The sequence below is a fragment of the Colius striatus genome, chromosome 2 (genome assembly GCF_028858725.1).
Source record: "Colius striatus isolate bColStr4 chromosome 2, bColStr4.1.hap1, whole genome shotgun sequence".
Classification (NCBI taxonomy): Eukaryota; Metazoa; Chordata; class Aves; order Coliiformes; family Coliidae; genus Colius; species Colius striatus.
In genome coordinates, this window is record NC_084760.1 from 48,224,117 (window position 1) to 48,242,450 (window position 18,334).

The 18,334-nt window shown below is 40.8% G+C and overlaps 1 protein-coding gene across 1 annotated transcript; it reads right to left on the bottom strand.

Moving 5' to 3' along the window:
- Positions 1 to 2,626: 2,626 nt before the first annotated feature.
- Positions 2,627 to 7,451, bottom strand: CD24 (CD24 molecule). The gene is made up of 2 exons (XM_061989930.1): positions 7,303 to 7,451; positions 2,627 to 4,641 (listed from the first exon to the last, which is right to left on the bottom strand). Exons 1-2 carry the CDS (start codon positions 7,378 to 7,380, stop codon positions 4,459 to 4,461), a joined length of 261 nt encoding a protein of 86 aa, XP_061845914.1. The 5' UTR covers positions 7,381 to 7,451; the 3' UTR covers positions 2,627 to 4,458.
- Positions 7,452 to 18,334: the final 10,883 nt, after the last annotated feature.

The window sequence follows — 18,334 nt, forward strand, 5'->3', positions numbered from 1 at the left end:
AACCACAGTAAGGATCAATTATCTTTCCCAAGGCTACTGCATAATGATGAAAACACCACATCTTAAAGCACACAGGGCAGAAAGCCTGGTACTGCCCTTTAAACTGATGCAGATAAAACGATCGCTTTGAAATAACAAGTCTCTTCATCTGTTGGGGCACAGTAGACCTGTACAGTGCATCAAATGTAATGTGTGCCCTATAATGAAGAGCTTTGTGCTGCTAAGAGGCAGAGCTGACAGATCCTATTTCAAAGTTATCTTTAATGCAAAACCAAGAAACGTTCCCAACTGTACACCACACAACAAAGTTGCTGGATGATAAAGCCTGCTACCTAAATCATTTCAGGCATGTATGGGAAATAAAATCCCTACGAGGCCAGAATGCATGCAAAATGCAAATCACTCCAAACTGCCTCTAATATATGCATGTTTATATACACCCTTGCCTTCAGATACTAGGTGTGAGCTGTGCTGTGGAGCCTGATGCAACCTGAGTGCAGAGAAATGCTGACTTGGAACGATGAATGACAAAGAGCCCGGCCCTGCAAGTGTTTGTTCTCACAAGCCCTTCCAAAGGCCAACAGGCTGCACAAGAACTACTCTTGAGAGGAATGACTCCACATGAAATACTGTACTAATGGTTTTAGAGTGTGTGACTCTCTAGAGCTGGCTTGGGAGTATTTGCATCACACAAGCAACTCCTGAGTGTTTAAGAGATGAGGCTAAAAGCTAGGAATGGCTAGCCAAAACACTCCTGAGTTCATTTGAAAAGTAATTTATTAAGATGTAAATAATCTTACCTGTCACATCTCCAGGTAGACAAAGCAGGGCTATCTTTAGCACAACACAGCAGCACCACACACACTGTCCTTTACACGTGGAGAAAGGCTCAGGGTAGACTTCATCTTACCAAAAGCAAGGAAGTCACTAGCAGAAGCTTGTGGGTATAACAGCATTGGATCTGGCCCAAAATAATTCACCTTCTGGAGAGTTGGGTTGAATGAAAGCTGTTGATTCAAAACCCCAACAGATTTCTAAGCCAGTTGAAAACTGCAATTTGAAAAAAACTTAAAGGCTATGCAAAATATGATGTTGTGAAGGAAGGAAAAGTAGGTTGCACACAAACTGTAAGTGCTCATTTTAGGCTATTTCATTCAAATAATAACACAGTGCTTTATTCAGGACATATGTGGCTAGCACCTGTTTACAATGAAAGCAGTGCCATGCATCAAACAGAAGCAGAATTGTTTCAGAGTCATTGCAATATACATTATCCAGACACAGACAGATTAGTGAAAGTGAGAGGTAAGGGCTGGTTCCAGTTACTATAGGTGTCATTTTAAAAAATTAAGCAGCCATGAAGCAGATAGGCTCCATTCTCCTCCTTTCCCTCCCACCTTCCCTCTCTGCTGAATAAATCCATCACGTCCTCTTTCCCTGGGTGGATTTCTTCATCCTGAGTCCATTGTTCTGTGATGGAATGGAACAAAGGTTACCAGATCGTTTTTCTAAATCACTCATCTGGTCTAGTAAAAACTCAAAAAGCCTCGAGAGTATTTAAACATGCTTAGATACAAATAAAAAAAAAAGAAAAAGAAAAAGGCATGCCACCAATTAAGGCAACCACTCCCATTCCTTCGGGTATTTAGCAAAAAACTCAACTTCAAATATATTCCTAATCTTCATTTATTCTGCCGACACATCACAGAATTAAGGCCCACTGACACAGCCTTTCCTGTTCTCTGTCTTTCTTAGTGAGAATCTGTTTTCAGGTTTATGTTCTAGGAAAAGATACACAGCCAGGTAATGTCTGGTGTGATATTTTTGTCTCCACACTTTCTTCGGGAGAATTCAGAGAAAAGCTAAACAAGGGAACAATATGCTCTGATACTCCCCACAGATTCCAAGGTACACTCAAAGGGTGAGCTTTGAGAAACTCCTCCCTCTCCTCGGGTTTGTTCAGCCTACTGGAAAAGTAAAGGAACACAATCCAAGGCCAGCCGTGCCGCATTCCCTCCGGGGGCCACTCTGGGGGGCCTCGCTCCTGCTCAAAAATACAGCAGTCTGCCATAGCTAGGCACTTTTCACTGTTTCCCTCACATCTAGGCAGGATAGGTAACCACTCAGAACAGTGTTGGGCCTTTAAGGGTTATTAAAAAGGAATATACCTGAAAAAGCACAAGGGCATGACTTTGGAATGTCACAAACTGTAACCAGTTTTGAATTCTCATTGAGTTAATTTGTGCTTTTCAGCAAAATATTGCCTAAATTCATACCTCTTCCAGCCTCTGTCCTTCATCAAGCACGGTGAAACTTGCGTTACGAGGATATTCTCATTACATTAGTGTAGTCTGTGGGAGTCGGAAACCTCAAGCAGTTAATTCCCATACCTGATATCCAGAAGCTGAAAAACAGCTTTAGCCATTGGTGGCACAGGAAGAAACAAAGGAAAACTCTGTTCAAGAACTGTTTGTCTAAAATGAAAGCAAAATAATGCTTTGAAAGCCAAGAGGCTGTAGTAAGCACGGACAAACTTACTACAGCTACCACTCCACGGTTTCAGAGTAGAATCCAGGCTCCCAGTGTCACTAAACCTTACAGAGAAATAAAACTAATTACACTTCAGTGTTTTTACACCTTGAGGTTTTTAATCACATAGACTGTCTTGCTTAACAGTTCATTCACTTTATGCAGGCAAGTTACAAGTTTTTGCAGAAGTTTCTAGAAGTGTATCTAGAATGCATTGCCTGTCCATTGGGGATTTTTAAACTTCTTTTTCTTTAAACAGTGAAAATCAGTAGCTAATAAATCAAAGCATAATTACACAAACACAAAAATACAATCATCCACATTTTACTGGATACAAATGATAAGCATGAGGAAATGTCTGTGTACACTCACTGACATGAACTTGTGTTAGTTTGCTATTAATGTGTGATACTCTGGATTGGTGGTCATGTAACTCAAAGACAGATGTGTATTTTTAAAAAACAAATGTAGAGAGCCACTCATGTTTGACATGATCTTATACTGAGATAAATATCTATACACAATGATATGATCACGTATACTCACATCTGATCATATCAACAGGATTTTTTTCTCTGACAAGGTGTTATCATAAAGGTAGTTGGACCTCCTCCACAAAGTATGCTTCAACCAGGTACCAGATACTAGTATCTAAAGTGTTGGATGATACAATCTGTGCAAGTGTAGCAATTTTGATTCAGAAAAAAAAATTAAAGAGTAGTATTTACAAAGGTAACCTTTAAATTCAGCGAATAGGTTAAGACTCTGGTCTTCATATGCCAAACACCTGATCTTTTCACTTATTTTTGGCGTTCTGCTCTCCTCTCCCCATTCCTTCTCCCCACCACAAATATTAGCCCATGTTTAAAGTAAATTATCACAATGAAAACGCTTCAAAAAACAACCCAAACAGTAAGTTATTCACCTTGTGCCAAAAAAATAAAAGCAGCACTAGAACGTTACTCAAAAGATTCCATAAATCCTTCATAATTAAGGAAAGTTCCAGGAGCAAAAACAACTTACACAACTTGTAGAACTTGGGAGAAGAAATAAGGGAGAGAGGAGACATTTATCCTTTGACTTTTTTTTTTTCCTCCTTTTTGTTTTGACTGAACTTCACTTACAAAAAGCTCCTGGTACTTTTCCCAATGTTTCCACATCTCCTTCCTCTGGCACATGTGGTTTAACATACCAACTTAAAGTGTCAAATTCAAACTCCCACGATAAATAATTAAACTATTTTAGCTATTTCAAAACTAGCCCTGCCTGGCTAGTCATTTGGTTAGGACTTGGAAATTAAAGAAGAGGATTCTTACAAAAATTTAGTGTTCTATTTTAGTCTTGTAGCAATTTCATACAAATGAAGTCTAGAAGAAACCTTTTTCAATGACGCTTTGTTTCTTTAGCATACATCCCCCTACCCATAGGTTATAACTATATAGGATGTGAGAAACAGAACCACTTGAGCTTTTCTGTGTTTTCTAGTGCCTGTTGACTTTAATGAATTTAAATTGAAAAGAAAATATCTTCAAGTCCTTATTCTAAATGGTAGATAGATGCTCTAGCCTTTTTTCTTGGCTGTTATCATCCATACTGTGTTTCTTCTCAGGTTTCAGTCAGGGGTTGCCAATACTGTCTCTTTTTGCTTCCATCTTGTTTTTCAAATTCCAACTCATTTGGTGAAAGAGCTCATCATTTTACCTCCTTGACAAAAGTCAAGTCTTCTCACACTGGTCAGCTTTGGAAAGTCAGAATACTGAGTGCTTCTCTAGGTCAGAGTGGTACTAATTTGAGTATGGAGTGGAACCAAGCTGGTTTGATGCAGAGTTTGGACTGATTTACTTTCATGCTGGGTTGGAGATCTAGTCATCTCTTGAATGGTTCAGGAAACTGGGTGGGGAGTGGTAGCCATTTCCGTGCCAGAGTCTCTTAGCAGCAAAAATACAGAAGAGAAACTGAGAGAATGAAGAGAAAACTTGTGGTGGAGTGAAGAGAATTTCCATGTCCATGAGTCGTAGTATTGTTCACTGAATTTGTGATAGATGACAGAGAAACGGAACTTGAAGAATTGTTTGAAGGTGTTGGACTTGTTCCGTTGACATTGCAGTAGATCTAGAACAGAAAAAGGAGAGAAATAGCAAAAAAAAAAAAGATTTATTTTGTTGGATTTTGGTTGGTTTTCTGTTTGGGGTTTTTTTTTAGCCAGAAGACAAATTAACAGTAATGAACATTGTGTAGCATTGCTCAGTCACAGTACTCTGATATGATACACAATTGCTTCTGCTTCTCATTGTGCAGATAAGAACTAAGACATTTTGAATTGAATGCAAGGGATTTGTTAAAGAAATAAATCTACCATTTTTCTGAATGTTTTTATGTTGTTGCATAGCTATCACTTGATCAAAACCCTGCACAAAAACAAGAGAGAAGTAGTTTTCAAAAAAACCTCACATCAAAAAAAAGAAACCCACAAACCCACACCAAACCCCAAATGTAAAGTTACACAAAGACAAATCTTAGGATAAAAAAAAAAAAAGACTTTTGGACAACTGTATGAATTCAATGGCTTTGCAAACTAAGCCACAAGAAAAACATGAACAAGCAAGAGTGAAGAACCTATTGATACTGTTTCTGGCTGGTTTGGAGATGCCTTTGAAGCAACGGCAGGACTTAGGTGAATAAGCTTCATATTTCAGCCTCACTCATCTCCTGAGTTGCTGTGGTAGTACTGAACTGCAGAACTTAGCACAGTGGAACTACACTGATTAAATAATAAGCTGTCAGTAGGCTAGAGCATGCAAATAGGAAACACGGTGAAAAGATCATAATATTTTTTAAAAGACTGACAGAAAGAGAAGGAAAAAAAAAAAACCCCCATAACTTTGCATTAGAGAGATAGAACACAAAAATTTGCACCCCATGTAACTTCAATATCAAGCTATTTCCTACACACATGTGGAAAAACTAAAAATTAAACTAATGTGTTCTTCTCTTCCAGTGAAAAAAAGCATGTGATACACGAAGATGAAAATCAAGGGGAAGAATCACATAACTGCTCCCCAGAAATGAACATAGCCTGGCAAGCTTGGCTTCAGCTCTGTGGCAGAAAACTTCTATTGTATCAGAGCCTTCTGGTAAACTCTGACAGTTAGCTGAAGTAAAAACAAATATTTTCTTAAACAAGACCAGTTAGTTCAATAAATAATATTCTCCGTAAAATGTGTCCTTATTCTCTCATTTTGAGTGCTGCTGAGAAAATTAATTTTCTTCAGCAGAAAAAATAATTACAGTCCTTCAATGATGAAGTCATGAAGTCAATGTTAAATTTACAAGAAAATTGCGTGAGCGTTTTCTTTAATTATTGTCTACGGGGAAAGAAAAAAAAAGTATGTAATAGAAAAATATCAGGATGGTGTAAAGCTTCTGGTAGTTCAGGGTTCTGGCAACCAGCAACATGCTGGAAGCATTTTAGGACTGCGGGATAAAAACTGCTGTGTTGAACTTTCTGTTGAAACCAGTCCGAAAGTGATCAATAATGAATTGCAGAGTTATTAGCCTACAACCTGGATACAAGGCAAGTCCCAGCCCGCCCTGGAATTTTTATTTCGGTTTTTTTTCCACTCTTCATAGAAAGTCTGTGCCTTTGTTTCACACTTGGCTACGTATTTTCAAAGTTTTCTTAGTTTTAAAAAGAAAACTTAGTTTCCAGATAATTTGTGTACAGATGGAAGAAGAGCCAGGGCTTTGAGCCAAGTTCCACAGCATTACGGTAGATGGGACCCCAGACAGATGTCCTTTATGAGCTTGTGACAAATACAGTAGCCCAAAGGGTCTGACCCTGCTCCCATCACAGCACTGAGCACAGAGGAGAACAGATAAAGCCCTTTCTTACAGGAAAACGGGGAAATCCAAATTTTAAACAGTCTACAGCAATTCCATCACTTTTTTTTACGATATAGTGTTACCGAGCCTTGGCTTGACCGCTTACCGAGAGGCAATCGGCTGGTGCGTTCGGTACCTTGGCACCGAGGGTAAGCCCTGGCGAGCACAGCAGCCAGAGGCTGCCGTCGTTGCGGCAAGCTACCAAACCTTCCGTTCCCGCCGTGACTTGAGCCCCAGAACCGGACCCAAAGCCCCGCACGCTTCGGGGGGATTCAGACCAGGGTCTCGCTGCCTTCCAGCTGTGACGCTGGTGCCTTCCCAGAGCTAGCTGAGGTATGGATTCCCCTTCGTTTCAGCGGGCAAACGGACGCGCCCCCGCCGTCGCTCACACGACGGTTCTGCGGCTTTCCCTCGAGGATCCCACGGGAAGAAAGGCGGCGAGCTCCAAATCCGCCCGCGGTACCTATCCCACGGCACGGCCACCCCGCGGCACCGGGCTCCTCCCTGCCCATCTACGCCCGTCTCTGCCTCGTCCCCCGCTGCCCAGAGAGCCGCGGGCCGAGCCCACCCTTAGGCATCGCGGCCCCTCCCCAGCCGGGGCTGCCTGGGCTCGTTTCTGCCGCCGCGCCGCCGCCGCCCCGGGGCGGAGGCCGAGGAGCCGCCCGACACCCACGGACCGCCGGCAGGGCCCTGCAGCGGGCTCCGCGCGGCGAGGCGGCGGCGGCGGCAGCAGCCCTCAGCCGAACACCCGACGGCTCCTGGGGAGAAGCCCTCCCGCCGTGCTCCTGAGGCAGCCGCCGCGGCTGCGGGTCTCCGTGCCGCCGGAGCTCCCCTCCCGCCCCTCGCACTCGGCTCGGCGGTGGGGAAGCTTCGAGCTGCTCCCAAGCTCACCTGCGTGGGTAGGAGGAGGGCCAGGAGCAGGAGCCCCAGGCCAAGCCGTGCCGCCAGCGCCGTCCCCATGCCCGTCATCTGATGGTGCTGCTGATGCTGCTATTCCTACAGCTGTGGCTGCGAGCGAAAGGGGCAACACCACTGAGCCGCGCCCGGGCTTTTTATGGCAGCGCGGGCTCCCGTGACGCGCCGCCGCCGCCTTCCCCCTCCTCCTCCCCACACCTCCGCTCCCGCCTTCTGTGCCCCCCGCTCCGCCCCTGTCCCCGCTCCCCGGAGGGCTCCGCTTTACCTCCCCGAGGCGGGCCACCGGGGCAGCTCCCCTAGGGTCCCGCCGGCTTCTATTCACCGGCCTCAGGGCTTTGTTTTCCCTAGTTTAGGTCTCTAAAGCGTTGGTGTCTTTGTCTGGTGTTTGCATCGTGTTATGGTATTGAGGGACTGATATTGGGCTGCAGTTACTCTGGAGAAACACTAATGTTCAGAAAGGCAACAGGCCTTCTTTTCTTTTCTTTTCTTTTCTTTTCTTTTCTTTTCTTTTCTTTTCTTTTCTTTTCTTTTCTTTTCTTTTCTTTTCTTTTCTTCTCATTCAATTTGTGGGTGAGAGAAAGAAAAGGCAGCTATGTGTATTTCCAAATGATGGCTAAAAGGCTGAGGACTTAAGATCCCATCTTGTTCAGAGGTGCCTTACCACTAGTGCTCAGACTTCACGCTACAGGCTCCAATTTCAAGCACTCTTTTGATCTAAATATGTTATTATTACCATTATTTGTTAAAGGATAGGAAATCTGTGTAACAAGCAGAAAAGAAACTTTTTCCAGCTGTAGCCTGTGTGCATGCAAGGTTTTAGCTTCTGGTACCATAAATACTGTAGTTATGAAGATCGAATGTGCCAGTGCCTCACCAAATCAGTCAGGTATTTCAGTATATAGACAATTTAGCAACAACAGTTTATAAACAACAAAAAGATGTACCATTGGGCTGATTTTATTGTGACAAAGCAGTTAATTCCATTTAAAAAGAATGGCCTGTTAGCTCTGACTAATCAATGGATTTTAAAATTATATGTGTCTGTGTTTATCTCAGAAGAAAGTGTGAAGAGATATCCATGTTCAGCACTACATAACTCATTTGCCTCTCCAGAGGCAGGACTGCCTTTCAGGAGCTTTTAAGGGCATTGCTGGAACCCAGTCTTGAAGTGCAGGAGACATGGAGACATGCTACAGAACTGGATGCTGGGACTTGTGTTAGGCAATACAAATAATTCTAAACCCAGTCACACACTAATTGCTTCAGAATGCCTGACAAAGCTGTAGATTTGGGTTTTTCCCAGGAATAAAGGTGTTTTGCAAGCTCTACCACCCAAGATATCATTCCTTTTTCTATACCAAGACAAGACCTGAGAGGCACACTAAGCATCACGTAACATTTCCCCGTTTTTATACATTACTGATTGTAGGCACAGTCTAGTTCCCAAGTATTAGAGGCATAGTCTATCTGTAGAGCAGCTATAGGAATAGTCATCAAATTGAGCGACTTACATCTCTAAATATTCAGTGGTTGTCTGCTGAAAACTAATTCCCAGAAGATGGGGTTTCACAATTATAGAGATATGAGAGGAGAAAAAAGGAAACTGATGGACCTAAAATGAGAGGGGTGGCAAAGTTGAAAACTTTCCTATTACTACTTTTCCTTGCAAATAGTTGAATCATTGGCTTTAGTTGTCACAGTTAAATCAAATCCCAAAAGGGAGGGAAGGTCATTGTTTCACTCAGCAGACGTGCCTAATGCTACAGAAAAGTGAAATTCCCTGTGAGAAAAGTCATGTGAATCACAGCAATAAAGTGAGGGCTCCTGCTAGTCTGACACTAGATCCCCTGGAGGAGATGCGAAAGGAAAGGAATCCAGTTAGGGCTCTATGATAGCAAAAATGAAGAACATTCTGGTGTAAAGCTGACAGAGATGGTTTCCATTACAATCTCTCCCACTCTGTTTGGGAGAAAAGGAAGTGAAGCAGCTGTTGCATGATCCTGTAGCAATCATTACTGACTGTGGCAGGTTAAATCAGCAGCTGGGATGTGTTAATGTCAAAGCTGAGACAGATGAGAATAAGGGAGTAGCTATCAGATGGCCTTTCCCATTCTCTCTACCAGGGCATCTGACCTGAAGTCTGGAACTGTGTCTGTGAAAAATGAGGATGCCACACAGCTCTTGTAAGGTGACGTGAACCAGCACAGCATCATAGAGCTACTAATAGTTGTCATATAGTGTATTTAACTTTTGGCATTTTAACAAGTTTCAGTGGAAATGGGGATATCATTCTTTTTGCTAAAAAATATTATGTAGTCTGTTCCTTTGTTTATTTGAAACTAAAGAAAAAATGAAGAGGTTTTAAAACCTTTGGAAGAAACGATAAATTCCTGAAACAATAAAACAGTGTTAAGTTTATGTTTTGAGGCCAAAAATCATGCCTTTCGGAAATATTCCCGAAATACTAATGCAAATAAGGAACTGTGCTGGCAGGAAGGGAGAAGTGCTAAAAATATTTTAACCCAAAATTTTCTTGAGAACTTTCGTCATTAGCAATTATGATGCCTGTGCTCCATTAGATTTCTACTACCAATTCTCCCTGTTCAGGAAAGCTGCAATATTCTCTGTTCATTCTGAGCACATAAATCATCCATGCTCCTAATTCCTTTTTTTTTTTTAGATGAAGCCTACAATGAAATCTGCAAAACATGTATCTGAGCAAGAGACCAGGACCCAATATATGGATTTTTATATGAGGCAAGAAACCCTAATTGAGTTGCATATTGTACAAAGTGAAGTACTGCTATCTGGTGGCCAAAAGGCGCTTCTGAGTTTCTTCTGTCAGTAAAGACAATGTACTCTCTCAATCAAACATCTTTTGACAGCAGTGTGCTCTAAGGGCTTTCATGATGCTGAGATACAGTGTTAAATATTACTGTTACATCCCCATTGTTCTACTGCTTTTATTTTATTTTTTTTCTAGGTCAGAATAGTACTCAGCATCTCTCTCACTTAAATGCATAATATTTGATGAGAAAACTTAATAAAGAAGAGAGGGGAAAACTACTTTTCTCTTTCAGGTTAAATGTAAGTTCACCTGTGTATTCCGCTGTTGACTTTTAAGTTGATTGAATGTTGCCATAGACGTAACCTTCAATCTAGTGATCAGAAGAAAAATCTGTGCTGCTTGTGTAGTGCGTTAGCAAACAAGACCTGCTAAAATGACTAGCAGGGAAAAAAATTAGTCATCTACAAAAGGAAGCAGAGGAGTAGCCTCCAAGACATGTAAGTAATGTATTTAAATTTGGACAAGCTTTAGCAAAATAGGTGTAGTGAGAGCAATGAGTGGAATTTACAAGAACTAATTTTGACTTAACCATTAATTTACTCTTGCCTTTTAGCTGCTAATCTTGATCTATCTAGATGTAAATATTTTAGGAGCATCAAGTATCAATGAGAATCACTGGACCCCATGTTCCCAATCAGCTCTTCACTCTCCGTGGCTGGGGATAGGCTAGGATTTATTACATCCCTGTGGCTCATTGCAGGGTTTCTACCCATTTCAAGCTCATGCTAGAGTGCACTGCAGCTCTTAGTACTCATCTGGGTCATATATTATGAGCTATTTCAGTTAATACCCATCTGTGAACATGTTATGCATTTACATATTGGAACTCTATCTTTTTTCAAAGGACAATTAGGAAGAGAGAAATCCAGCTTTGCAGTGTGTATAGACTTGCCCATGTATGCTGATCTATGCTGACATCATTTGGTGGTTAATTTCTTCAAAGTTCATTTTTGCCAGATGGATTTTGCCTTGAGAAACTCACAGGTCAATATTTTCTGATAAATAGGAACACCATCTTTTCACAAGCTAGACTGTTCCCTCTTTCACTACTTGTTTAGAGGAAAGGAGCTATCTTGCAGCAGCATCAAAGCTCCAGCCATAAAATCAATATTTGGCAGCTTTTTTAAAGCACCCTTCCCTAGAGCTGCACATTAACCATCGTTGCAGAGTAAGGCTGAAATATTGATGGGAGTTGTCTGGTTGAAACTGATATCAGACAACTGGACAAAGCTGTTTGGCATGTGTCTTGGTTAAGAACTTAGAATATATCTTGAGGATTAAACTCCCGCTTCCACTGGAGGGTCTATATTAAATCTGCCCTAGTAGAGCTTTTAACAGAAGCTTGGTGGTACTATAAATCTCCACCTGGTAATAAATGTTGATTGGATTTAACTATACATGTCTTCATACATAGGCCTTGCTGCCATGATCCAGACCTTCATTGCAGCAGGATTCCAGGAGTGCCACTGTTTCCCTTCTTTGTGAAAAAATGCAAAAATCATCAGGCTGTTCAATTAGAGGTACATAGTTATGGAAGTAAACAAAGTCATGATTTGCAGCCCTGAAATCATAAGCCTGGAAGTTTGTGCAGAAGTGAAATTGTGATTCCGTGAACAGGCTCAAGAAGAAATGTTTAAGAGTTGTTACCCTAGCACCCATGGATGTTTTGACTTCTGGAGATGGTGTCAGCTTGGACAATTAGGTGTGCCTTCAGATCTGCTTGAAAGCACACCTTTCTTCCTAAGTCAAATTAACTCTTGGGTGACATCAATATAAACAAATTAGATCGTAGCAGAGCTTGTTCTTTGTCCCTGAGGCCAACTGACAGGTCTAGCCACATCCACACTATTGAACTCTCTTAGCCTTCAGAAAAGGGTGGCTGAATCTAAACTGCCTATTGGTAGGTAGCTGTCCCTGGGCTGGGCCAACTCTTGGATCATACTCAGAAATTGTCTGGCATCATACCACTTGGTATGGGACAAAACCAAGACAAGGGTTTCCTTCAAGTCATGAGGCATGTCAGATAACAAGTCTACAGACATGAAGAAGTAACGAAGATCAAATGCCATTTTCTATGTCCTCTGGTTTGAGGTAGGTTTAAAGAGAATTGTCAGAAAAAAAAAAATCTGTGAAGGGTATCCCACAGTCCATAGGCCTCTGGTTTCTTTGCAAAGCATTCCTCGTAATATAAAGACTTCTTTGAAGCAAATTCAAAGTAGTGATTGATTACATTGTCACAGTAAAGCACAGGGATAATAGCCATGGCCAGATTTGTAACAAAGTGTTTTCTAGTTGAAAACATCAAGTGGAAGGATGGAAGGAAGCAAGCTGCATGACAGCAGCCATCTACATCTGAGGGAGTCTCACTGGAAACCCTTGAGAGATGATGGAGGGAAACAAGTTCTTCTATGATATAATTTGTCTCATTTCGACTTAGGGATGTGAAACAAATTAATCACATCCTGGAGTTGTCTACATCTCTTCATGGTCAAAAGAGTGTAAATGATAAGCTCAGACATTTGCCACTGTATTTTCCCTTATTTTGAGGAAGTGGTTCAGCTCCTTCAATCTTTCTTCGTAGGATTTCTATGCATTTTTGTCACTTCCCTTTGTACTTTCTCAAAACTGTCATCAGACCATGTTGTCCAAAGTAGCATACCCTACTGAGATTTCAGTATTCAACAACTCTGCTAATGAAGCTTAGAAATAAATGTCTTTTTCTTTTCAGCAGCAGCATTTTCATAATGTTTGTGGTCTGATGCAATTTTGAGATTATCTCGTTCCATTTCTTAAACAGTAGTGTAGTGTTAGCACTTTTACCATCTCCTTGAATTTCCCTTCTGTGATAAGACTTAATACTAAATGCAATCAGTGCAACCAAGTTCTTCTCACCAATAGCTTGAATGCTAGCTCTGTGATTCTGCTTTCTCCCATTGGATATACCCTGTATTACCTCTCCTACCAGTGGATGAAAAGTTAGTCATCCTGATGTTATATTACTACTTCATTCTGCTTCTTTCCAAACAAATGAAAAAATATTCACTAAAAATGTCTGCATCCTTATTAGTCACTTTAACCACCATCATGACTGTTGGGATTTCTTCTACCCCTGCCACATTTCAAGACTTGTTATTTTAGCCCTGCCTACTAAGATTTTTTTTTTTTTTTCTGATAACAGTGGAAATCTTTACATTCTCTTGAGAAGTGTTGAAAATCTCATCTTGTAATTTAAGTCTAGTATTCTTCCATTGCCCTTTTTTTGTCTGTTATTGTTTCCTTTTTTTAATCTTTACCTTCTGCCTTCTCGTTTTTCACTAGACAGTGTAGATTTTTGCCCACAGTTGTCAAAAAGATAACTCTACAAAAGGGGAGCTGCCTTATGGAGTACTCAGTTTCAGAATTCATTCCTAGTTAAGACTGCTGCACGGCATTCTGAAATGATTATTCTTTTGTAACCTTTTCTGAGTGCTTTCTAGTTTGAGTATGGGAGAGGCAGAGATAATATGGTAATAAGCCATGGAGAAATCCGATAAACAGGAACAGAGAAAGTTGGAATTATTTATCTTAGAAGACTGAACAAGTACAAATATTATTAAAAAGTGGATAAGTAGACAAATTCTACAAGGTAGATCACCTCTTCTTCCCATTTCATAATAGAAAAAGAAACCAGTCTAGAATCTGAAAAGATAAATTGATGAAACATGTATCATATATCACTAAGAGTGTTAAGACTTCATATATCTTTTAGAGGGTGAACTCCTTGTCACAGGATATCATTAGGCAAGCTATAGAGGAGTGGTCACACGGTGATGAGAACATCCAGAGTGTAAATAGCAAGTGGTGCAGTGAGACACTTCCCTGGGAGATGGATCATCCAGATCTTCCTACTATGTGGTTTACGCATTTTTTTATACTTCTGGAGCTAAACACTGTGAAAGGACAACACAGCTTTGACACCAAGCAATATGATTATTCTGACATTCTATCCCTCCCTACTGTACCCTTGTTTATATATCTATATTTTCATATCAAATTGAAATCTAGGCACATTTTTTCTTTCCTAATGCAGTAATGTTTATAAATGCTAATCAAGGCAAATTTGTCCCTTAGCTACAATGGAAGCTCAAGTACTTTGAACTTTCTGCTTTTAAAAGCAGAAAGCTCTTTCTGCTTTTAAAAGCCAAATCTGACACAAAACATAACTTAAGAAAAAAAAAAAGGCAGGGGAGAACTTTAATTGCACACAGGTGGAAAAGCAATCTAAATTTCCTCATTGGAAATTAATTGTGTTAGACTTGCATGCATATATCTTGAATTAGTTACTATTGCTTAGAAAAGAGAACATTATATTCTAAATAGTAAAGCCATTAATCTGAGGAGAATACAGAGGAAGCACAGAAGTAAACAAATAATTCAAACTAATTAACATTGCTCACGGAATGTGTAGTTTTGTGGCTAACAAGTAAGGTTCAAATAACAAAAGCTTAATTGATTATGTTTCCTTTTTATTGCATTTGCCACCTGCTATTAGCAGCAGCTAGATAAATCCTAGAGCAGCAACCAAAACCAGCAGAACCTGGGCAGGTTCGCTACAGAATTGAATGAAAGTCTGAAAGCTTATCATAAGAAACAGTACATTAACTTTTCCTACTTAAAATTACTGTGTTTTAGACCATTGGCAAACAAGAAAGTGAAAGAAAACAAGCAAACCTCATTGCAAACCTCTCACCAAATTGGGGAGTTGAAGAACTAGCAGTGAAACTGCAGAGTATTTAATTTTTGAGGAGCTGGATTGGCTTCCTAGGCTGACTGAAGGAAGTTACTCATGGTTTTACTCCCATGTGCTTAACCACTGCTGTAAGGCAAATTTTCACTGGCAAGGCAGCTGTGTATTTCTGGTTTCAGTGGGTTGCCATGCTCTGACTTGCTAGGATGGCCTTTATCAGCTTCTTCAGTGCCTACCTCCATTTTCTTTCTCATTACAGTCTTCTACTGTAACAGAGAAGAGGCAGATGAAAGCTGAACTAGTCTGCCAGTGAAAAAGATGGGGAAAATAAAAAGAATGTTACTTTAGCAAGAGCCTGTATCGCCAACACTTAAAGAGCTATAAAATGACACTTGAAACTCATCCACCTTACCTTACCTAATTATCCATCTATAAAATCTGAGATAAGTTTTCAAAGAAGAAATAGGCTGCAAGCAAAGGTGCTTCACGAGATCTCACTCATTTCTGGGAAAGGGCACCAACGTAGCTGCAGGGAAAAGTGGACAGAAGTTCATAATGTATTTGTTATTGCAAGAGATGAAATAGCAACACAAAGAGTTGGTAAGTAGAAAGACAGAGCCAAGAGTCAGTGTGCATGGGGGCTGGAGACATTAAATAGAATAAAACTCATCTTTTCCGGTAAAGATATCACATATAGGTAAATGTATGGAAGAAACTAGTTTAGAGCAGTGTTACAACTGAAAAGGCAGCACTGGAAGGGCTAGAAAAAGCAGCTTCTACTGCATGGAAGATGGGTTTTCAGAGACAAGCTTTAAAGAGAGGGAAGGTAGGATTATTGGTCACAGACTGGATACGAGTAACAAGCTAGAAGGATTGCCTCCAGATTGTGAACTAAGAAAAGAGAACATCTATAAGGTTACACGAGTTGAGACACTGAAAGGGGTCAATTAGCAGTCAGGGAGCTTTAGCTCATTATTCAAATGAATATGGACAAACTTAAAGGTGATGCTTACACAGGGACACTGTGTTTTCCCAGGCTGCATAAATACGCATAGAACATTGTCCAGGCGCCTTCTCAATACACCTTGAAAGAGGCAAGGTAATTGAAAAGGTGTGTGGTTCCAATAAGGTAATGTTGCAGTGACAAGTAATCTGGTGAGATATGCATTGCAGAATGTCAGTTAGAGCTACTCACAGAGCTAGAATGGCAACATGGTGCTCTGGACCTTGTTTCGAGATGCAACGAGTGTTAGTGGACCTGTTGCTGTCACTTCACTGACCTAGTAGGAAAACAGAGGTAACAAAAATCCCCTGGGCAGTAGGGAGGGATTTCTTGCTTACAGATTGCAACACACAGGTCAAAAGCTATTAAGACTTTTCTCTCTGGGCTATCAAATCTAAAAGACTAACCTCCTCGTGAGTGTCATGGGGAGTATACTGAAATACACAAAATGAAAACCACAAACGAGGAGAATTACCCTTTCTAGACAGGAGATGACTCCACTAAAAAAAAAAAGCAAAACAAAAAAAACCTGAAGCAATTCAGTAAGAATAGCCATGGACAGAAGAAAACATCTTAATCAGGCTAATTTCTCACCCCATCAGTAAAAGACTACCACAGATCTGCCAGAGATGAATGGTCGTTATTCCTTACCAAAGCTGAAAATTTTAGCTATGTTGTTGCTGAAGTGTCATGCTATTAAAACGAAACAAAAGCTTCTAATGCCCTGAAAACAGCAGAACGCCCTGGTCGGATACACGTATGACGTGAAACCTCTTGAGAGCGTATTCTGAGCTTGTGGCAGCTTTGAGAGGGAGCTATTCGCTGCCATCTAATGGTAACCTGGAGGAAGAGAAAAATTAGACTGCGCTCTTGACCCCGTCGGAACTTTTTGGTTATAGTTACAGTTGGATCTAATTAAAGCAGAAGTAATTAATTTCATTTTTGCCTTTTTTTGGTCACTAAAAAAATGCACTTAATGACTCAGGTTAGGAGCTGCCAAGATCTCAAACGACTAGAGTACAAATCTTGAAGATAAGGGCTTTCGTGGCCCCTCTCACTCTGTGACACAGAGGGAATCGGATGACAAGGAGACTCGTGTCACTGAAGTCCTCTACAGTCCAACGAACAGGCTGAACGAATCCTGAAACAAGCCTTGTTAAGCACTAGCTCTCTCGACCAAGACACAACAGTAACATGATGCACCTTCTAACCAGTACACCTAGAACAGTCACCCATGTAGCTGGACTAGGAAATGAAGCAGGTGTGACAGAGGTGATGCCTCCATTTCAGGTTGCGCAGTGATGAGATAAATCAGATGCATGATGCCTATTCATGACATCCAAGTTAGATTTCATCTGTGATGGGAGAGGGACATGTTTTGAGTGCCACACAATTAACCTTCTGTAAACTGGAAAGCCTGCAAGAAAAGATACTGACTGATGAACTGATTACATTCTGGTTCTCTAAGATGCCACTATATCATCATATTTGAAGAATATAAAAGACAGAGAGACTTCAGCCATGTTCTCTACCTTGCCTTTCGAGATGAAGATGCAATAAAGACGTGTCATGCCAGGCTAACCTAGAAAGGCACTAATACTTAGGTCTTTGTTCACTAAGTCACCTTCACTCTTAGCAAAGTTAGAGCACTTTAATCCTATATGAGAAAAATCAAGTTCTAAGAGTTCTGAAAAGAGTGGGGTGTATGGAAAGCTAGATTTGGGGGGTTTTGTTGTTGTTGTTGGGTAGGCTTTTCTCCCACAGAGAAGGGAACATTTCTGCTCAGGGAATATCAACTGTTCAGACATTCATTTCTGTTCTGACTCACTATGTACCACCATAAATGTAATAAAATTACTCTTACCAACTTATTTCCCTTAACTAAACTTGTACGTGTATTTTAAGACATCTCTTTGGAAAGTGTTAAAAACCTAACAGCTGCATTCCCAACTAAAATTTGCCAGAATCTCACAGAACTGGGCACTGGAACAGTCAAAATACCTAAAGACACAAAGACATTCACAGCCTCCTTCCCAGTGGGGTGTCTAAGGAGGGAAAATAGCTTTGCCAAGTAATTGCTGCATTGCAAAATATTCCCAACATAAAAACCCACTCATTCAAATGTATTATGGTAAAGTTTATACAAGCGTAAAATCAAGAGATTACTTATAATGCCTGTACTTATTGCACAGCTGCTGTGCAGCAGTAGGTCCACATTTGCTCATAATTTTCCAAGGGAGGACTGGTCTTCCAGGTGAGGTGACGGGCATTTTAAAGCATAACTTTAAGCCTGAAGACCTCTTCCAGCTGCCAAAATTACCGTCATTTATATCAGGCAAGACGCTGCCAATCTGATGGGGCTAAATTTTGTACCCTGTTCTATGGACATGGAGAATTCCCTAAAGGCTCAGCAATCAGAGCATTCAGAAGT